The 23,549-nt window shown below is 35.9% G+C and overlaps 1 protein-coding gene and 3 pseudogenes across 2 annotated transcripts; 3 read left to right on the top strand and 1 right to left on the bottom strand.

Moving 5' to 3' along the window:
• Positions 1–3,532: 3,532 nt before the first annotated feature.
• LOC143548526 (G-type lectin S-receptor-like serine/threonine-protein kinase At4g27290) lies at positions 3,533–7,303 on the bottom strand (annotated as a pseudogene). Its single transcript, XR_013137973.1, has 7 exons — positions 5,967–7,303; positions 5,701–5,823; positions 5,009–5,121; positions 4,604–4,815; positions 4,281–4,518; positions 4,052–4,202; positions 3,533–3,962 (listed from the first exon to the last, which is right to left on the bottom strand). The product of XR_013137973.1 is annotated as a G-type lectin S-receptor-like serine/threonine-protein kinase At4g27290 (transcript).
• Positions 7,304–11,682: 4,379 nt separating this feature from the next.
• Positions 11,683–12,012, top strand: LOC143548544 (toll/interleukin-1 receptor-like protein pseudogene; annotated as a pseudogene).
• Positions 12,013–12,334: 322 nt separating this feature from the next.
• On the top strand, positions 12,335–13,345 carry LOC143548543 (TMV resistance protein N-like). The gene has a single exon (XM_077039670.1). It carries the CDS (start codon positions 12,335–12,337, stop codon positions 13,343–13,345), a length of 1,011 nt encoding a protein of 336 aa, XP_076895785.1.
• A 5,310-nt stretch (positions 13,346–18,655) lies between these two features.
• Positions 18,656–22,645, top strand: LOC143548542 (disease resistance protein Roq1-like; annotated as a pseudogene).
• Positions 22,646–23,549: the final 904 nt, after the last annotated feature.

Here is a 23,549-nt window from a genome sequence, read left to right as displayed (position 1 = left end):
TGCATATGAATATTAAAAAATTTAACCAAACTCGGTATATCAAGCCAGTATTAAAACGGTGTTTCCCTAACCCCTTATAAATATGCACCTTCTTAACTTATCTCTTAAAAGGTGTTTTAAATCCGCAACAAAACTTCACATATCACATGTGGCCATTTACTTTAGAACTTACCGTTTGAAAGAATGCTCAAAGTCGTGATCACGCCTTTACAAGTTGACTTCCGTGAGAAGAAACTAACCATATAACATGATGTATAGTTCTTTAAGAAGAAAACGCATTTCAAATTTGACAGACTATATGTATAACGTTTTGAGATTTGAGGATGAAATACTCAATTTTATTGCCGTAAGAGAGAATGAAAACATAAGCAAAAGTAAGAGGAGAGTGTGAGATTGGTATTTAGTATTAAACCTTTTGATTATGTACCTTTTATGCATTTTTTTAGCTCTTAAAATATCAATAAAACTATAACCTTTTTATATCGTATTATTAGCAATTATCTTATCATGATCATTATAAATCCTATGGCGTATGTTATAGCTCTTAACCCCTTTTGTAAACCATTGCAGCATTGCCTACGACCACCATGAACCGCCCCCTAATATCACCATAAATTATCTACATTGCCAACATAAACAACTACCATTAGGTTTAGAGGTGCACAAACCAGGTATTTTCCGTTTTTCCGGGTTTTTAACGGGTTTCAGGTAGGGTAAGTCGGGTTTTGACCACGTATTTCCGGTTCCGGGTACGAATTTGAGGAGAAATCCTATACGAAGTCCTACCTGCGGGTAGGGTACGGGTAGGAAACGGTTCCTGGTCGGTACACCGGGTCAAGTCCGGAACCGGGTATTTTGTGCACCTCTAATTGGGTTGGATAAACAGAATTCTTCGTCAACCTCTGATTTCTCTCACTAATCTTCTTGTTGACTATTAAACATTAGTATGTTTGGGCCCAACCTCAAGTAGCCGAAGCCCAATTTCAATTTCATTTTTCGGCCTCAAATGACAAACATAATAGTCCATTAGTCTAATTAAAACTTTAAGTCCTTGTTCGATCTGGACCTATCCCAAGCCCAATAACAGCTGATGTTTTTTTACACATTTTTTTCTTCTTTTTAATAGTCACTCGAAAACAAATTCGACAAATTAGTTTAGTTTTCTTTCTTGTATAATTTTGTTTCAAATTCTTAATCTTACTCTCTAAATTTATAAACCCAAAAATCGATTGTAACTTAAAAGTGATTTGTTTAGGTTATATATGATTTATGATCATTGGAATGCAATTAAATTTCTTGAAACAACACTATTGGCAAAAAAAGAAAAAAAATGGATGAGCCGTTCAATTACATGGTAAGAAGGATGAGCCCTTCACTCACTTGATCTTGATCACTATTGTGCTTAAGATTGTTAGTATCATCCAAAAGTTCACGGGGCCAATTTGTAACAATTAGATGTAGTACGACTAATTGTGTGAAAATGTGGTAGTCACTTCTCTTAATGGTCATTAAGAGGCCACCTCTTAATGGTTCATATATTCTAAATGTTTAAGAGGTAATTTTGAGTCTGAATGATTAAGATGCTACCTCTTAATGATGACCTCTTAACCATTAAGATTTAAAACAACCTCTTAACCATTATGAAGTTATGAACCATAAGAGGTAGCCTCTTAATGATCATTAAGAGACCATCAAACAGATTACAATCCTACTGTAAAAAGGATGAAAAAATTTTCCTACTAGGAAAAAGTTGTTCTAAAGTTCATGCTTTTATTAAACAATGTCCCTAATTGCAACAAGCTAAATATGAACCGGTGACTACACCTAGTCTATTGCAGTCTTTACCCATTCAGCCGTTCTTACCTATGTGTTTAGAGATTTGTCATTTGTGTATGTACTTTGTATCAGGTTTACCTAAAGCCCAAGGTGTTTAATTGACGAGATGGTCTCCATACTAAGTTACCGAAGGTCACCAACTTAGTTTTGACACATGCCACCGTTTTACGGATTTTGATTTATTTTTCTTTTTTCCTTTTCTTTTCAAACAATTAACTTGATATAAAATTTGATTTTTGTTTAGATGACTCTGTTCACACAAATGAATCAAAGGGTACCAACAAAACTCAAATGCTACATTCTTACTTTCCAAACAATTTTACAAAGATACAAGGATCTTCAAATCAATGATCATGCCATTACAAGCGAAACCATTACAACTACAACATAAGAGAGTACATGAAAGATCTTGGCATATGAAATTATGAATCGTACAACAAATAATATCATTATAAATCTTTTCAAAAATTTTAAAAGATGTAACCAAGATCCTAAGTGACAAACACAACACATCTTAACTCTTAAGAGAGACACTAAAACTCGGTATATCAAGCAAGCATCAAAATGGTGTTCCTCTAACCGCTTATAAATATGCAACTTCTTAACTTATCACTTAAAAGTAGTTACAAATCCTCAAAAAAACTTCACATATCACATGTTAATTCCATTTAGTTTTGAACTTTCCGTTTGAAATAACGCCCAAAGTTGTGATCATGCCATTACAAGTTAACCTATGTGAGAAGAAAATAACTATATAACGTGATGTATGACACTTTAAGAAGAATAATAACATTTGAAATTCGACACAGACTAATGTCAATATGAATAACGTTTGAGATGAATTGTATGTTGACTTAAGGAAGCAATCATATTTAAAATTAGTATATTTGGGCCCAACTTCAAGTAGCCCAGGTCCAGTCTCAAATAACAAACATATCTAATTCAAAATTCCTGTTCGGTCTGGACTTTGGAAATTGGACTGATGCTTTTTTTTTTCTTTTCTTTTCTTTTTGTCTTCGTCGGTTTTCTTTTTTCTTTTTTAATTTTGTTTCAAAATTTAAATTTCAATTATTAATCTCACTCCCGAAAGTTATAAGCCCTGAAATCGATTGTAATTTACAACTTATTTGTAATTTATGAAAAAGGCTAAATAGATTATTATTTGGCTTTTATGTCACAAAAAGATAATTAAAATGCAATAAAAAATTATATATTCACTAGGATGAGCCCTTCACTCTTTTGGTCCCTAGTGTGCTTAAGATTGATTCGGGATATCAGTCTGCGTTTTACATAATCCATTTGTGCCACACGTGACAAATATTCTCCATAAAAAGGTTTACTCACATTACAAATGTTGCCATCAAACAAACACATGCACATAGACTCATACAATGATGGTAAAACAGATCTTTCAAGATTAATGCTTAAAGTTTGAAAAGTTATTACATAATATAGTATGTTCTTGAGCAATGCAACATATAATTGTGACACATGGAAGTGGACTGTTGACACATACAAAATGCATTCTGTTTTAATTACTTGATAATTAGTGTCTTGATTGTCACAACACAGTTATTAAGTATTACGTCCTCTTGGATCTATCTGAAGTAACAATAATACATATGTATAATAAAATATTTGAAGGAAGATAGTAGATGCACATTCCCTGAATAGATATTTATACAATATGCTGACATTGACTAATATGCTCCAAAAGTATTAAAAATCACTAAAACTTACATGCCCAAGAAGGTTATTGCGAGGTAGTTGATTAGAGAATAATGGCAGTTGTATACTCATGAAGCCCTTGCATGTAGTTATCGAGCATCTACTTGGGTAATTGTGAATTCATTGACTGAACCCGAACCTTGTGGCATGCTTGAGGATGACTCGACTTCATGCTTAGTCACTTCTGCATAATAGCCAGGTTGGTTTGGCACAGGTAGTGCACCCCCACCACCAAATATGTGAACCACAGAAGACATACTTGGCCTGTCATCTGCATGGTGTTGCACACATGATAAACCTACATGTATTGCTTGAAGCACTTCAGATGCGGTCCACAAGTCCCCTAGGGCTGCATCAACCAGATCCAAGGACTTCGCTTCCTTGTAGAGTTGCCATGCCTAAATTAACCATACATATACATATTAAAGTATAGGTTATTAACTGGTAACCTTTGATTATGAGACTATATTCATTCTACTGAACTTACATGCCCAAGAAGGCTATCATTGCGACCTTGAAGGGTGAATCCTCTGTTTTTCTTCCCACTCACAATCTCTAGCACCAAAACACCAAAGCTAAACACATCTGATTTTGCTGAGAAACTCCCACTTGCTGCATACTCCGGAGATATGTAACCCCTGAAACACATTGGGAGCCAAGTAATTAGTTAAACTGTAATCAACATGAGTGTGAGTAGTAGTGTAATAGATACTTACAGTGTACCGACAACTTTATTTGTATTGGCTTCAATCTCATATTCTTTGAACATTCTAGCCAAGCCAAAGTCTGATATTTTCGGGTTCATGTTGGAATCAAGCAAAATATTACTTGCTTTTAGATCTCTATGAATTATTCTAAGGCTGGAATCTTGATGGAGGTACAAAAGTCCACGAGCAATCCCATTTATGATGTGGTAGCATCGAGGCCAGTCAAGTAATAAGGAGCTGTTCGCATCTGCCACAGGTTTGAATATTTTGCTATGTTGTATAATTACATGGTTTAAAGATTTAATAACTTTATAATTATGAGAAAGCCTAACCAAATAATAAATGGTCCAAGCTTTTGTTAGGCATGTATTCGTAAATTAACATCATTTCGTCTCCTTGAGCACAATATCACAAAAGTTTCACCAGGTTACGATGCTGAAGCTTAGCAATACACATGGGCTTCATTCTGGAACTCCACAAGTCCTTGCCTTGATGTCTTTGACAACCTCTTCACATCAATTTCTCTTCCCTCTTCAAGCACACCCTGAAGATTATTTTTTATCATTGCAATATTTGATTGCAGTAAAAAGTCTATAATCGGTTTAAGATTTCATTCTTCTTACAATGTTGTCTGAATGAATATAAAGAAATAAATATCTAATATCAATACAAAATAAGATCTATGAGTACATATTTTTAGTGTAGAAATGACGAATCTAATTTATGGAGAGTATTACCTTGTAAACTTCACCAAAACCTCCTTCCCCTAGCTTATTGTTGAATGAAAAGTTGCCCGTAGCCTTAGCTATCCGATCCAAGCTAAATAATGGCAGCTCCAAATCTTGGTTCCCTCATCATTTTTGAAAGCTTATTTAATTGTGAAAACACAAAATAATGGAATTACTTCCGCATAAACTAAATCATTACAAAGAGAACATATGTATAAGGGGTGTCACTACAAGAAATTTGATTTGGCGGCGACATGTCGCCGCTAATTGGTCGCCACTAATACCTTGCCGCTGATGCCACTTTTTGTCGCCACTAATTCCTACCTGGTCACCACTACTATTAGGTGCTTTTAGCGACGACCGTTGTCGCCGCTAATACTACCTGTCGCCACTAATTGTTTAGCGACGACCATAGTCGCCACTAATACTATTTGCTGCCGCTAAAAATTGAATACACATGTGTTCAATTCAAAACCAATTTAAAGTAGAGAAAAATTATGAGTTAGAAAGGGGTTGGGGGTAAGCGGTTACATAATCACCTTATGCATCAAAGTTAACGCAAAATGTACATATATTTACACGGATCACACAGTTCTCTACTTAAAAATAAAATTGATTTGGTCCTGTACTGATCGAACGTTTGTAGAGATAGATATAGTGAAAGGTTGAAAGTTTCAAGGAAAATTACTTGTTAAACTTACCGTCACCTTTATCATGTGATTTCTTCTTCTTTCTCCAAGCATATAGTATGAATGCAAATGTGATGAAAACCACCACAAATACAATTGGCAAGATCACTTTATAATGCGGTTTCTTCTTGTCTCCTTTCACCAAATAAAATGTTAGTTGAACCATTATTGAACTGGTTGTTATAACTATGTTTTGCAAAGTAGGTATTAACTTATGGTATAATATTATAATGTTTGATAACACATACTAGATCAAAGCAACAAAAAAATGAACTTACGAATAATTTTAGGGCTATTGGCAACTTTTATATAGATATCTTGCCCGGAATCATCTCCTTGCTCAGCCTTTCTGATATCCACCAGCTCACTAAGCCACATTAAGCACCCACTTCTGCCATCTCTAATATCAGTATTCGCATAAGCTGTGCAAGAGACGTTACTTGTGCAAATATTCTCACACTCCTGAAGGGACATGGTACTATTGAACCAAGCATTCCGCGAGTCAGGCAATTTCACATTGCTAAACTTGCTGAACATAAGCCCAGTTCCATTATTCATGGATATTTCACGCTTACACCCGTTTGACCAATTATTAACAGACCATTCTTCTGGCAGCATAGGTTTAAATCCCTCTAAACACGTACACACCGGGGAAGTACTGATGTTACAGCTTCCATAAGTACCACATAAACCGTAACTTTTACACTCATCGTCGAAGGGCATCATATATTTCTTCCATGATTGATTATTATTATCCCAAACAAACTGTCGAAATTTGCCTTCGGAATTCACTATCATCTTTGTAAAAGATGAACTGTTTAATAAAGTAAACGTGAAGTACATCTCTTCTTTTTTATAAACAAATCCAAATTTAGAGAAGTTGTTTTGTATCAGACCTTCCATCCCAGTAAAGCCCAAACCATTGGTAGATCCAACCCTTTGTGGTAAACTTGATTCACCATTCATGTTGGTGATATATAACTGTGGATATCCGTCTATGTCCATGGAAACTGTATAAGAACCTGGTGAAGGATCATGAGGACCCTTCCACGATGTCAGGTTCCGCTGAATCCCCGTTACAAGGTCCACGCCAAGTTTCATTCCTGGTAGCCAAGTGTTACCAGGGTGATCAAAGCTTTGCCAGATGATGTCTCCAGTAATGTTGTCTCTGATGACGAGGTTCCCGGAATCCAAAAGCTGTGCTACTGGACTAATATTTATGAGTGTTTTGGTGGGTTGGGATGACCAATATATGGTATTGTTAGAACTGACAAGCTGTAAAGTTCCCTTGTCGTTGAACTCAAGCATGCCCATTGGATCCACAAGTGCAACTTCTCTATTGGCAACCCATACAACGATACCTTTCTCAGCTTTCTCATAATACATTATCCCCAAGTAGCGAAAATTTAGCTTCCTGGTGAAGAAACCCAGTTCAAAGTTTTCACTTGCTGATACAATGGTATCCCCATCTTTAAGTATCTGATTTGGAAGTATGGTGTCTAGTGCACTACTAGTTCTCAAGATGAAAAGTAGTGCACATAAGCTATACAACCAAATCATGTTGAGATGCTCCAAAGATGTTGATACTGTTGATTTTACTCCTATATTCATCACTCTCAGGTGCAGTATTATTTTTAAAGCCTTGAGTCAATGTGTTGGTAAGATTTGTTACTTCTCTTTTGATTGACAGAAGTCTTGGTCTTGTGCCATACCAGCTCATGCATCGGTTACTTGTACCGTATAAATAGATCCAAGTGGAGAAGACTTGACTTTCCATCCATCCCATCAATTAATTTTGGGTTGTTATTCATTTTTGGCCCAATGTCTCCCCCTCATGTCATGGTCGGGGGGCTGCAAAAATAAACCATGTTCATTACCTTCCTTCATTGGCACGACACGGTCTTGAATTTTTGAATTTATGACGTGAAAACTAGTTAGGCTTCATATTGCCATATGATTGCACCTTAGTGTAAATTCATGTGTGAACTGGTGTCTCCGTGCATATTCACATATTGCGCTATGATTAAAACCATCTCAACCTTAACTATATTTATAAACTTAATCCTAGCAAGCTAGCCAAATGCAAACTCAGAACTAAAGAATTAATAAACTGCTACAATAATACACTAGCTTCCATGGAACTCGGTCTATCTAATCTCCCCTGCTCCACTGCATACGATACCAATTAGGACATGTCATTATCCAAACTAAATTACATGCATGTTTGTAAGAATAGTGAGAATATATGCATATGACACTTTATTCTTGCCATTATAAAAAGTTAGCGTGTAGACAAAGTGAGAATATCTTCACTTGACACTTTACTTTTGCAACTTGGCCACTCGGGACACCAGTTGTAGCTTTTGCTTTGATAATCGTGTCAAACAGGTTATCTTGTTTTTCTTTCACTGCAGCATTGGACCCGCTTGATGCTACATAACTAAAGCATCACACCCCCATATACATGACAAACCCGAAAAGGCAAAAACCAATACATTACACACTTAAACCGTTATATGCGGAGATACTCCACCCTTATAAAATTAAGCCCTTTAGATTTTAGTCACTAACCCTTCTTGTGACAAATACCAAATATTTGTCTTCTAGACTTCTAATGTTAAGAGTAAACCAACAATCAAGTGTTAAAAAAATATCTCAAAACATTTAGCTGTATATTTATTATTCTACTGTGGTGCTGATAAGTTTTTGGCCGTTCAGCGAGTCAATTCTTTTGATCACCCTGGTGACACTTTGGGATAATGTATTAGTAATATATAACTGCGGATATCGTTTATGTCCATCGAAACTGTATAAAAACCTGCGAAGGATCATGAAGACCCTTCCATGATGTCAGGTTCCTCCGTATCCTCATTACAAGTTCCATGCCAAGTTTCGTTCCTGGTAGCCAAGTGTTACCAGGGTGATCAAAGCTTTGCAAGATGATGCCTAGTGACGAGATTCCTGGTATCCAAAAGCTGCTACCGGATTAATATTTGTGAGTGTTTTGGAGGGTTGGGATGATCAAATTATGGTATTGTTAGCATTGACGAGTTGTAAAGTTCCGTTGTCATTGAATTTGATAATGCCCATGGGATCAGCTAGTGGAACTTCTGACTTCTCTATTTGCAATCCATACGACAGTACCGTTCTCTGCTTTCTTGTAGTACATTATCCCAAAAAAACGAAAATTTAGATACCTAGTGATGAAGCCTAGCTCAAAGTTTTCACTTATATATATATTCATCACTTTCTGGAGCAGTAGTGTTTTAGCATTAAAGTCTTGATCATGTGTTTGTTAAGATTAATTACTTCTCTTAGTTTAGTTCGCAAAAGTCTTGATCTTGGCAGTATTATCAACTCATGCATTGGTTACTTGTACCGTATGAATAGATCCAACTGGAGAACACGTTAATTTTCATCCATCCCCTCAATTGGTTTTGGTTGTAATTGTAAGGCCAAAATGTGACTTGCGATATCAAATTACGAAACCGGTTATATATTTATGGTCAAGATAATATTTAATGTCGGCGAGCAAAACCGGACATGAAACGAGAGCTTCGGGACGCACGTTTAGCTTCAACGGAGGAGAGCTTTTAGAATGTTTTAGTTTGGTTATAAGTAGAGCACTTGTTTAGTTTTATGTGTGTGTTTCTATGGTGTAAACAACCACCCAAGGGGAGCTCACCTTGGGTGGGTCGGTTCGTGTTTAATATATCAATCTTTAACCGATAACGAGATCGTTCCTATACTTTATATTATCTTTATATTTTGTTCGGTCGTTTGTTTTCACCGCACCCGTCTCGAGCACCTATCAAGAACAAAGCCGTTCGTTGTCGGATCTGGTTTCGGGACCTACAGTAATTCATTTTGGGCCCAATGTTTCACCGTCATGTCTGGGTTGGGGGGGGGGCTGCCAAAAATAAACCATATTGTATGGTCTTCATTCATTGACCCGGTCTTGATCTTGATAGTCGCTGTGAAGAGACGATAAATGGCAGGATTTGCTTGAAATGATTGATTTTTTCTCTGATTCACTTCAAAGTTTTTTACTTGAGGAGAAATCTTGTAAGATGTTCTCGTGCCGTCACCAATGTTTGACTTATTGTGTGCAAAGAAAAGTCACAAGTTGAAGCATGGATTAGTTAAGCCAATGCAATTTGTTCCATTCATCAGAATTTCATGTTCTTGTAGTTCTTTGCGTTTTTTGAACAATAAATGTCACCAATAAGAAATTCTCCAAATTTATATGTTGTGTGTTAGCTAGTACTACCAATAACATTATTTTCTTATACAAATCTAATCTACTAGAACGAGTGTTGTGGTCATGGTTGGGGGCGCCAACCATGCCACCTCACCCCTTAACCCACCACCAAACCACACAGTACCTCCATGGCGCCAAGCATGCCCCTTGCTCGCCAATCTAGTAACACCCAAGAGGGTTCAAAAAGGTGGGATCCACCCCATTTCAGCCAAAATCACCTTTTTTTTAATATCTAGTTAAACCACAATACCCTTGTTAAAGGGTTGGTTACTTAAAGCCCACCGTCTACGTGGTAGTAACATGCCGCTTTAACATAACCAAACTACAACACATAGTCTTATATCATGACTACTTTAACTGATACGTTAGTTTTAGGGATTAGAGGCAGTTGAAGCCCTATAGTGAAGCCTTAGAAAGTGAGAATGATGGTAGGCCTAGCATCTTTTGTAGTGCAGAAGTCTTTAAGAGCATGAAGAAAAGTTTTGACTTTTGAGGCGTATTAACTTTGAGTGAACCTTGCATATTTACCTGTAGAATCAAGATATGGCTTTGTTGGTCTTTGATCAAACCATTTGAATCTATATATGGAGATGGACAGTTTGTTGGTATTTTACACGTTGATGGTTGTGACTTTTAACATTACTACCATCATCAATCAGACTTTTCACTGGCCTTATCCTTTTACATTTAACATAGATATCTTATTTTTAGATAATCAATTATTGATAACAAATTACTATTTAATACTTAAGTTTGTAGTTCACATGTCATGCTCTTAGTTAGAAAAAGTATAGTCAAACTTTTTGTTGTTGCTATCAAACATCAATGGATACATCATGCAAGCTTGACTTTTAAGAGATTTGGTAAACAATGAAAAAAATTATATCTAGGCCAGATTTGTAATATTCCCAAGTATAGAAAACTTTTTTTTTGCACTAATTTAATCTTAATTTTGTAGTTCACATGTCATGCTCTTAGTAGAAAAAGTATTGTCTTTGGACTTTTTCTTTTGTTATTGCTGTCAAACAACAATGCATACATCATACATGTTTGACTTTATCAAATTTAGTAAAAAAATGAAAATGTTTATAGTCTCTGTCAGATTTGTAATATTCTCAATTAAACAATTATTTTTTACACTAATTTAATATAATCTTAATCTTGTAGTTCCCAATTTCACATGTCATTCTCTTAGTTGGAAAAAGTATTGTCAAAAGTGTTGACATTTTCTTTTGTTGATACTGTCAAACAACAATGGATGCTTTATACATGTTTGACTTAACACACACACCTTCAAAATACCACTTTGGCTATGATTTAATTGGTGCTTTGGCTTCCGATTTTCCACCCTGTCCAGTGTTCAACTTTTCCTTCAGCTTTTTCAAGTCTGCACAGGTAACTACGGGTGGCTCTCTTGAATAGGGGCTTCATTTTTTTGCTACATTGGATTTCCAATTTCTTGGTTTTCATCTCTTATAATTAGGTTTTCATAAGATGATTATGTTTAAAGTTTATTAACCAGGGAAGTATAATTTGAACAATTATTGTTTTTTACATGTTAATAATTTTATCATAAACCAAAAATGGGAAAAATAAAAGAATGGAATTGTAATTTCATTTCATCAAAAGTCTAAACCACACAGGTGGGTTGACTACATTCCATTTCAAATCCCTTTACAACTTTACTCTCTTCGCTTAAAAATTTTCTAATATAGGCTCTTGCTCCCACAGCCATGGATGGTGCTCTTGTTGCATCTTCATCCTCATCGTCTACTGCTCCAACTGCCGGAAGATGGACATATGACGTGTTTTTGAGAAACAACTTTGTGGATCATCTTTATGCTGCTCTAGATCAGGCAGGAATATATACGTTCAAGGATGATGAGAAGCTCCAGAGAGGGAAATCCATCTCCCCTGAACTCATGAAAGCAATTGAAGAGTCAATGGTTTCGGTGGTTGTCTTCTCAAAAAATTATGCAAACTCTTCTTGGTGTTTGGAAGAACTATTGAAGATCATCGAGTGTTATCATAACATGGGGCAAACGGTGTTTCCAGTGTTCTAAGACGTGGATCCATCTGACGTCCGTCGACAAAAAGGAAGTTTTCAAATAGCATTCCAACAACATGAACTGAAATTAGAAGATGATCATGAGAAAGTGAAAAGGTGGAGGAAAGCTTTAGAGACCGCTGCCAATTTCTCTGGATGGGATGTGCCTAAAATTGCCAGGGCGTTAGTTCTCTTGCTCCGCCAATTTAATTACTTTAAACATTTTTTTCTCATTGAATTGTTGATCAACATACAGGCGTGAAGCTGAATGTATTAAGCAACTTGTAAGAACTATCTTGAGCTATCCCAGATATCATCTAGAAGAAAATCTGATTGGGATGGAATCACGTGTTCAACATGTAAGGACCTTGCTACGTATAGGGGCTGATGATGTTTGCTTTATTGGAATATGGGGAATGGGAGGAATAGGCAAGACAACAATTGCCAGAGCTGTCTATCATCAAATCTCGTATGCCTTTGATGGTAGTAGCTTTATTGAAGATGTTAGAGAAAACGGTTCTGATGAGAAAGGTCTCAAATCCTTACAAAAAAAGCTTTTGTCAGAAATCTTAATGGAAGAAGATTTTAAAGTAAAGAATTGTCATGATGGAGTTTCTCAGATTCGGAGAAGACTGAGCCGTAAAAGGGTTCTTGTTGTTCTCGATGATGTTGATGATATTATGAAACTCGAATTCTTAGCTGGTTCTCATGAATGGTTTCGCCATGGTAGGAGAATTTTGATAACAACCAGAGACGAACATGTGTTATGTAATGCACAAGAGCATAATGTACCTGATTTGTTAAATGAAACAGAAGCCATGAAGCTCTTTAGTAGACATGCGTTTAAGGCAGACATCCCTCCAAAAGAGTATGAGAAGCTATCAGGTGTTGTAGTAAGTCAAACAGGTCACCTTCCTCTAGCCCTTAAAGTTTTAGGCTGTCATTTTTGTGGTAGAAGATTGAACTTTTGGCAAAGTGGCTTGAATGCTTTGGCCAAAATACCAGACAAGAAGATCAATAAAGCTCTAAAGCTAAGTTTTGATGGGTTGAATATCTTAGAACAAAAAATATTCCTTCACATTGCATGTTTCTTCAAGGGTAAGAAAAGACATTATATCACGAGAATTCTTGATTGTCTTGGCTTAGAAGCTGCAAGTGGAATAACCGTCCTGATTGAAAAGTCTATTTTGACCACTTCTAATGGATATCTTCATATGCATGATCTTATTCAAGAGATGGGTCGATGCACTGTCCGTGAATGCTATTCAAACAACCTGGTTTTGTGTCCAAAGGAGATCAAAGAAGTAATGACAACAATCACTGTAAGCACTATTCTTATAACTGATTAAATTATAATAATGGGAAGTCGAAAGAAGTCCACATTATAAAGTATGGAGTTTAATTTTAGCTGTAATAAATTTGTCCATGACGCATTTCTCCTTGTATGTTTGCACATCACGCACGCCCAAAACATGTGTAAGTTAAGTTATCTGTTACAGAGTGTAATCTTCATGTTCTGCATGGTCTCAGCTGTAACCCTTGTATTCCCAAATTTATATATCTGAGTGCTTTAATTTGTGTATCCCAGAACCTAGAGACAGTTGAAGCCATAGTGGAGACCCATGATGATTATGAGCACAATTGTAGCGCAGAAGTCTTCAGAAGCATGAAGAAGCTGAGGCTACTTCAAGTTAGATCACGATTCACTTCGAGCGAACCTAAATATTTACCTGAACAACTAAAATGGCTTTGTTGGATATGCTACCCATTCGAATCTCTGACGATTACAAGAGATATGAGCAACCTTGTCTTCCTTGAAATGATGTATAGTTGGATAATGAACTACAAATAGAAACACAGGTACCATTTTGTAAGCTTGTCATCTATATCTGTACAGGTCAACCTCACCAACCATAACAAATGCCATCTATATCTGTCAGGTAAACCTCACCAACCTCAAGTTCATAAGTTTACGCCAATCAACAGGTATTAGTAGCTTTCCAGACGTCTCAATGGTTCCATTGAGTATCTAAACTTGTCACATTGCAGTTTGTTGAGCAAAATTCACCAATCTGTTTTGCTTCACGAAAAGATTATTCACTTAGATCTGAGTTTCTGTACATCCCTTAAATTTCTCCCAACCCATATGAAGATGAAATCTCTACAGAGTCTGCATCTTAATTCTTGCGAAAACCTCTATATCTTTCCAGAAGTCTCAGGAGAGATGGGGGAGTTGTTGGTGCTGGATATCAATAAGTGTAACCGTATAACCGAACTACCATTGTCCATCAAACTTTTTACTGGGCTTACTGTGTTGTCTATGGGTCTAACTGGAGGCCCACTGCTAGATGATCCTAGCAGAAACCATGAAAGCATACAGGTTTGCAAACAGTTAGGTTCTATGAGTGCACTGAATCTAAAAAATAACAAACTTGTTGTGGACGCCATTCCTACTGATCTGCATATTGTGTGGCCCTTCTTGGAAGAGTTGGATCTAAGTGAAAACATATTCACCTGCCTACCTGCAAGCATCTCTCTGCTGTCTCATCTTAAATACCTCAACCTCAGTGACTGTGTCCGCCTCAAGGAGTTACCTGAGCTTCCTTTGCTTATTCAGGTTCTGAAGGAGGATCGTTGCAAGTCTCTGCAAAATATTGGAGACTTATCAAATAAATATAAGTGGTTGTTTAAGATCTCATTTAGTTACTGCCCCAAACTCCTAATGGATCAAGAGAGCCACCTTGCTAGCTACTTGGTGAAATCTTTGGTCCAGGTATCTTCTTCATCTTAATAAATTTTCTAGATAATACACACTTAATGAGTATCTAGCTTGTAGTACAGTTAACTAGGGATGTTGTTTGCTGATACAGGAATGTGCTGCTGTGAATCATCGATTAAGTATCACAGTTCCTGGAAGCAAAATCCCTGAATGGTTCAGCAGCCAACGGTCGGGTAACACAATCATGCTCAAGTTACCTCGAAATCATAGCACCAAAATGACAGGGTTGGCCTTATGCTGTCGCTTGGTACCACCACTAGACAAAATGGCGACATTCCTTAAAATCAAGTTCAAAGTGTCAACTGAGGAATATTTGATTGGTAGGGTGGCAACACGTGCTGCTAAAAGCGATGATGTTGTATGGACCGGATACCTATCAATTGATATCCTTGGGAGTCTATGTCATGGTTTTGAATCTGAAAATCTTATGGTAAGTTTTGAAGATGATGTTGTGGAATGCGGGGCGTGCGTTATACACAAAGATGATATCAAACCAATGACAGAAAGTGGACCATGGATCCCAGATTATGACGAGTTGAGTAGGATTGATCATGAGAGTGCAAGTGGTGAGGACTGGCATCATGGAAGATGGTCCAAACCTACTTTTTACTTCAACAATAAAAAAGTTGGAGACCACAAAACTGTTGAAGTATGGGGTGTTGAAGAGTGATTCAGACTTCAAACGGCTAGTTAGTTTGGGATCATTGAGGCTTAAGGGTAGTTGGTTCATTCTCCCTTTCAGGAGATACCCATGTTTTCTGTTCCATTAAATTCTCGTATATTCTGTCTAGTAGTTGTAGTGAGTCTCTGTATTTTTGAATGATAAATGCATCTTGCATGTTTGACTTTAAGAAACATAGATCGCCTTCAAAATAGCACTCATGTGAATACATTGCTGGTTTAAATGGAATCAGGTATGCGCCATGTCATCGGCCTCAATTCAAATAACAAAGGTAAACAAATGAACCAGTTTGTGAACCAGAACTGGTTTTAACACGAATCAAAACTGATTATTAAACCGGTTCGTTGTAGAAATATGGTCCCGGTTTCAAACCGAACCGATGGTTTTAACTCCTCTTCATTTTTTTAGCATATTAGAGTAATTCCCCCTCTTTCTTCATTCAAGCACACCTAAAGATCATATTATTTTTTAGATAGGTATCATTCACTAATCTTTTACACATACACACTTATCTGTTCTTGTGTATGAAAGCAGCAGAGTATATGTAAATTTGACTAGAACATCTGTTTGCTTCGTTTTAGACCAAGTGTAGGCTTTTCTACAAAGTAAAAAATTTCTAAATAAATGAAAGTCACCACCAACACAAAACACAAAGTTAACATCCGCTTTTTTATTTATAAACTAGTAACTGATCCCGCGCGATGCGGCGGGAGCGTTGATACACCTAAACTCGCACGTCACAATTGAGATGTTAATAAAATATAAAGTTTGTTCTAGTAAACATCTGCGCGTGTGATGGTTGGGTAAAAGTTAGTTACTATTATATATTAATTAGTTATATTTAGGTTAATAAATGAATAAACATTGGTACTTCAAGCATTGTTTACGTGTTTTCAGGATATTGGAAGCTACGGAGCTTAACGAGGATATTTACGGGCTTGGAATGAAGATCGAGAAGTGAAAGATTGGAAGTGCACGCATCATGAGGCATTCAAGAAAAGAAAAAAATGAAAATTTGATATTTTACATCTTCGCGATACGCGAAGATGCAAAGAAGGGCAGCTTCACTATACGCGAAGTTGCAGGATGTCGGCCGCGACTATTTTGTCCTTCGCGATACACGAAGAAGCATGCTGGGACATCTTCGCGATACGCGAAGATGCTTAAGTCGGCCAAAAATTTAGGTTTTCCCTATTTAAACCCCTTAACCTCCCCGGCTAATAACGACTTTCAGAGGCAGAAGAGGTGTCCTAAGGCGACTTTCATCCATCCCGAGGCTTCCGGTTTGTCCTACGATCGTACGTTCATCAAGGTAAATGCTTTAACGATTATGTCGATGTCCGGCTAGTCGTGTGTATTCGTTCTAGGCTAAGGTTTTGTGTAATATACTGTTATGATCAGATTCTTGTGCTTCATGAATATAGCTTGATTAATTTTATATGATTTGTCTTGCTTAATTATTATTTGGTTAATTAAAGCTCGAGTTTGCGATTATTGATTTGTGTAATGTTTGTTTGGTTGTTCATCAACATTTAGGGTTAGGCTCTTGTGTCCTTGATCTATAATCATCAAACTTTATCATTGAGTTAATTATCTTAGACATAGAATTGGTAATTGTGGAGTCCGAGTTCATTTGTGTCAACAATTCTGTTAGGGAATCGTTTGTCATCATAAATCAAATCATAGGACTAGCAATTATTATAAAACTAAAGACTAAAGAATCTGTGATTAACGTATGGAACACATAACCCGAACCTAGAATGAATACTTTTAATTAATATTGTTTACAAATCGTTTTAAGTAATCATTAGTTTTAATTAAATCTTTTTCTAAAAACCGCTTGACATCGTCTGTCCGTTTAGATTAAATAATTAGTTATAAATTAAATAAACTTGTACTTTCCTTGAGTCCCTGTGAAGACGACCTTACTTACCCGTACTAGTTATAGGTATTTAAGTCTTTAATTAATTGTTTTTGAGTAGACCACAACAACCTACGTGTTGCGCCGGGAGCAAACATTTATACATGTAAACATGCGTGTCACAATAAGGACATTAATAATACATCAAGCTAATAAAGTTTGTTCGTGAGTTACCGTAACTCGGTTTTGAATAAAAAATTTACATCTAAATGTAGGTAGAAATAAATTTGAAAAATGAATCGAATATTACTATGTCGAGACATCTAAGTAAAAATTAATTATAAACATAAAATAACAAAATAATAAAGTCATGAAAATAAGCTTCTAAATGCATGAACTATTTCATTGACTTACAAATACTTAAATAACTAACTTGGATATATGTTCAAATTTTATTGGTTTATCCTATGAATAATAGTTTTTGTGAGATAATTACTACTTGGTTTTTAATATATATATATAATTAGTGGTCACGGTTTTGTACTTTTGTGAACTAACCACTTAATAAAGTTGTAAAAAATAAAGATTTTATAACATTGATCCCATCTGTCGCGCACTAACATAAAATTTAAAATACTCACTGGGGTCCAGCTAAAGTTTAGATCATAAACATAAACAAAGGGGATACTTCTTATTACCTTTTTTTAACAAAATAATTAAGACACCAAATTAAACTTTAATGGAGTCTTGAAACCTTACAGTCTTTCTTGTTATGTTTACTAATTATTTTTCCTAGAGGTATCACCACCTTCAACATACTGCTTTAAGTTAGGGCTGGATTTGGCTGTTCATGTAAGTATCCAGTTTCTTTCTTTCTTTCTTTTTTTTTTTTGGATTTCTTGAATCAGGGCTAGATTTAGCTGTTGAGTTCATTGCTCTCTGTATTCTCTAGTTAGGTTATCACAGTGATGCATAATACCTTAATTATACCCTTATTAGTCAAGTCATAAGGAGCAGAACATGAGCTCATTAATTATACATCACTATGTAAGACGTACTCTGTTTCTGTTATTACATGTCTCAAATTAGTCAACTGTAAAGGTGTGGTTAGAGATCTATGCTATTACTCTTTCTAGCTTTGACTATAATTATTACTTTTTTAGTTAACCTTTGGGAATATTTGTATCAATCTTAAGACTTGTATCCACAATATACGCAACCCAGAACAATACAGCATCTCAATAAGATGGGATCTATTTGAATTTTATAAAGAAATAATGTTCTTTTCTACAACTTAATGCTGAGATGTAAACAAAATATAGTATCATAAAAAATGGAATTGTAATTCTGTTCTGTGATAAATTACCTTGATTATTCGATTCCTTTTATAAAGATTATTTTCTCTTTACCCTCTTTGCTTAAATTTTCTAATGTGCTCTTGCTCCCACAGCCATGGATAGTGCTCTTGTTGAATCTTCATCCTCATTGTCTACTGCTCCAACTACCGGAAGATGGACATATGACGTGTTTTTGAGTTTTCGAGGAGAAGACACTCGAAAAAACTTTGTGGATCATCTTTATACAGCTCTTGATCAGGCAGGAATATACACGTTCAAGGATGATGAGAAGCTCCAGAGAGGGAAATCCATCTCCCCTGAACTCATAAAAGCGATTGAAGAGTCAATGGTTTCAGTGGTTGTCCTTTCAAAAAATTATGCTAACTCTTCTTGGTGTTTGGAAGAACTTTCAAAGATCATTGAATGCCGGGATGTTGTGGGACAGAGGGTATGACCAGTGTTCTATGATGTGGATCCATCAGATGTCCGTGGACAGAAAAGAAGTTTTCAAACAGCATTCCAACTACATGAAGAGAAGTTAATAAGTGATAATTCTGAGAAAGTGAAGAGGTGGAGGGAAGCTTTAATGGCTGCTGCCAATTTATCCGGATGGGATGTAACTACCAGTGGGTTAGTTCTCTTGCTCTATATCAGTTTAATTACTTAAAGATATTCTTTGCTCATTGAATTGCTGATCAACCTTCAGGCGTGAAGCTGATTGTGTTAAGGAAATTGTAAGAACTATCTTGAGCTATAACGAATCTCGTCCACAAGGAAATCTGATTGGAATGGAATCACGGATCCGTCATATGAAGGCATTGCTAAGTAAAGGGGCTGATGATGTTTGCTTCATCGGAATTTGGGGAATGGGAGGACTAGGCAAGACAACAATTGCCAGAGCTGTGTATTATCAAATCTCGTATGCATTTGAGGGTAGTAGCTTTCTAGAAGATGTTAGAGAACATGGTTTTAATAAGACAGATCTCAAATCCTTACAAGAGAAGCTTCTTTCAGAAATCTTGATGCAAAAAGATCTTAAAGTAAAAGATTGTGATGATGGAGTGTATCAGATTGAGAGAAGACTGTGTCATAAAAAGGTTCTTGTTGTTCTCGATGATGTTGATAATATTAAGCAACTCCAGTTCTTAGCCGGTGCTCGTGACTGGTTTGGCCCTGGTAGTAGAATTTTGATAACAACAAGAGATGACCATTTGTTATGTTATGCACAAGAGAAATATGCCCCTGAATTATTAAAACAAACAGAAGCTATGAAGCTATTTAGTAGATATGCGTTTATGGAAAACATCCCTCCAAAAGAGTTTGAGGAGCTATCACGTGCTGTTGTAAGTCATACCGGTCACCTTCCTTTAGCCCTCAAAGTTTTAGGCTCTCATTTATGTAAGAGAAGTTTGGATTTCTGGCAAAGTGCATTGAAAGCTTTGGCCAAAATACCACATAATGAGATCAATGGAGCTCTAAAGCTAAGTTATGATGGACTGAATATCCTTGAAAAGAAAATATTTCTTCACATTGCATGTTTCTTCAAAGGCTGGGAAAGACACCATGTCACAAGAATTCTTGATGCCTTGGGTTTTGAAGCTGTCAGCGGAATAACTGTGCTTATTGAAAAATCTCTTTTGAGCATTTTTAATGGATATCTTCATATGCACGATCTTATTCAAGAGATGGGTCAGTGCGTTGCCCGTGAATACTATCCAAATACCATGGTATGGGTTCCAGAAGAAATCAAAGAAGTAATGACAACAGTTAATGTAAGCCTCGTTTTTTCATGCTTGATAGCAACTTAGTTTGCATTGGGCTTTTCTGAACTCTTGTTTCAGAAAATGATGGTAGGGTTTTGATCTCCTTACGCTTGTATCAGTATGTGTATATCATCAATGCTGCCAAAGAGCCAAGTGAGGAAACTTATCTATAGAACCATACTTTCACATTCAATGCATTTGTTCCTCATATATCTGATGTTTCCTTTGTGTTGGTTTTTTGATAATTTTAGAGAGCACTTTCTCTCACATTCATTACGTCTACACATAGACGTAATGTTTGCAAGAAACAGCATTGGTTGCTCAAACTAATGCATCTTGTTTATTATTATTATTATTATTATTATTATTTATTTATTTACTTCTTTTTGTAGAGGTTAGAGGCAGTTGAAGCGATAGTGGAGCCTTGGAAAAATAATTGGTCCACTGTATGTTGTAGTGCGGAGCTTTTTAAGAGCATGAAGAATCTGAGGCTGCTTAATGTTAACGAGGCATTTACTTCCAGTGAACCTACATATTTTCCCTAACAGTTAAGATGGCTTGATTGGTCCGATTACCCATTTGATGCTTTGAGAATAACAAGAGCTATGATCAAGCTTGTTGGCTTTTATATATCATATGGTTTGATGAGACAACTACAGATTGAGGAAAAGGTACCATCTTGTTAATCAAAATTGTTTGATGTATCAGTCTTACATTGACCTTAATGCAGCGGATATCATCTATTCTACCAGGTCATCTTCCCCAACCTCAAATTTATTAATCTAACATATTCAATGTCAATAACAACGTTTCCAAGTGTCTCAGGGGTTCCAAACCTTGAGTGGCTAGATTTGTCATTTTGTGATAGTTTGGTGGAGGTTCACGAGTCTGTTTTTGTTCACAAAAAGATTATTTACTTGAACTTGAGTAATTGTGAGAGACTTGTGAATCTCCCAACCTGTATGAGAATGAAATCTCTACAGACTCTGATTCTTGATGACTGCAACTGTCTCAAAAGATTCCCAGAAGTCTCCATGGATATGGAGAGGTTGTCAGTTTTAGATATTCAACATTCTCGTAGCATATATGCATTGCCATCATCAATCAGACATTTGACTGGCCTAACCACTTTGGTTATGGGAGGATGTTTTGGCCAAGTAAATAAAAGGGTATTACTAAATCTGCTTATTTGGGATTCCTTGAATTTTAGTTCTTTGAGGGTACTGGATCTTAGTTACAATCTTCTAGATGACAGTTTCCCCATTATCTGCATACTGCATGGCCCTCCTTGGAAGAGTTTGATCTATCTGGGAACATGTTCACCCGACTACCTGAAACCATCTCTCAGCACTCTCATCTCAAACTCCTCGACCTGAACAATTGCGAGAACCTCAAAGAAGTGCTCGAGCTGCCACCATGTATTCAAGTTCTGAGCCTATGTCATTGCATCTCTTTGAAAACGATTGGAGATTTATCAAATAAATACAAGTGGTTGTTTAAGATCTTAATCCGTGGCTGCTTGAAACTCGACAAAGAAAATCAAAGCCACATTGCTAACATGTTGATGAAATCTTTGGTCCAGGTATTTCCTTCATCTTAATTTATTAGTCTCTCCTGATATGTACAGAAGACACCAAGTAAATGATTATGTTTGTGGATATAGAAATGTGCTGCTGTGAATCATCGATTAAGTATCACGGTTCCTGGAAGCAAAATTCCCAATTGGTTCGGCAACAAACGGTTAGGTAGCGTGATCGGATTGCATTTACCTCACAATCAGATCTCCAAAATGATAGGGTTGGCCTTATGCTGTCGTCTATCATCATTTTATATAAATGCAATTACAATCAGGTTCAACACGTCATATAAGGAGATTCGGCACATAGATTATATAGATTCAGCACATCCTGCCAAATCCCTAGATCATATGTGGGTAGGATACCTGGCAATTGATATCATTGGGAATCTATGTCACGGTTTTGAATATGAAAATCTTATCATAGATTTTGGAAATTATCAGGATGTTGTGGAATGCAGGGTGTGTGTTGTGTACAAAGATGATATCGGACTAATGACAGAAACCGGATCATGGATCTTAGATTACGATGAATTGGCCAGTAATGACTATCGCGGTGAGGAATTGCAGCATGGAAGATGGTCATCACCTACTTTTTCCTTTGTGCATTGGAAGACCAGTGACCAGAACTCAGTTACAGTCCATATATAATGTGATAATAATCTCAATTACAGTGAGTCTTGAATCAACATAGTACCGTGTTCATATTTTTTTACATCTTTACAATGCAAGCATTGTTTCATATTAGGCTAGGTAATAGACTAATAGTGTTTATGCTGTTCATCTTTTTTAACCACCGACAAACTATTGCACGGCATGCCAAACGATTGTTCAACGTTTCTTTTCTGTTCTTTTCTTTTTTTTTTTGTTTTGTTAATAAAGACCTCTACTTCGTTATATTACTTTTTATTATTTTGCTCGTGACAAGTTTTCCGGAAAAAAATTATGTATTCATCGTTTAAAGTGTCTGAAAACATAATGGTTTTATACTATAAAAAACTTGTAGTTACAATAAAACAAACTAAAAAGGAATTAAGTTTATTAAACTAAATAATTGAAAAGAAGTTTTATAAAATTAGTTAAAAAGTAGTAGTTTTGAAGAAAAAAAAGCTAATAAAAAATTTTTATTTTAACATGAGTAATAAAATTTTATAGTTGTAGTTTAACAAAACAAGTCTTACTTTGAATAAAACTTAAAAGTTATGCTTTAGAAAAAGTTAAAATCTTAAAATGTTAATTAAGATCGTTTTTAGAGTATTTTAGGACACAACAAGAATTTTTATTCGCAAGTAATGTCTTACAGATTTTTTTAACAATTATGAAAATTTCATTGTTTTTGTGCTTAATATCTTCCCTAAATATAAATTGGGCAGTGTAATCCGATAATTTACTATCAATTCGTAAATATTTTCTTTTTTAGATGACAACGTTTCACATTTAAATTATGTATATATATTAGATTTACTAATAGTCTAATAATACCTTACCCAGCTAGTATTGTTGTGAATAGATCTACCCTATAAACAAAGAGCCAAATATATATCCAATGAATCTA

Source organism: Bidens hawaiensis, unplaced genomic scaffold (genome assembly GCF_021521415.1).
Source record: "Bidens hawaiensis isolate Kalapana, Puna unplaced genomic scaffold, B.hawaiensis_p1.1 tig00015194_1, whole genome shotgun sequence".
NCBI lineage: Eukaryota > Viridiplantae > Streptophyta > Magnoliopsida > Asterales > Asteraceae > Bidens > Bidens hawaiensis.
Note: the sequence above shows the minus strand (reverse complement) of the source record. Positions and strands in the feature narration are given on the sequence as shown.

Excerpts from the sequence above, each read along its gene's own strand:
- LOC143548543 (XM_077039670.1), top strand. The coding sequence starts at position 12,335 with ATGGAATCACGTGTTCAACATGTAAGGACCTTGCTACGTATAGGGGCT.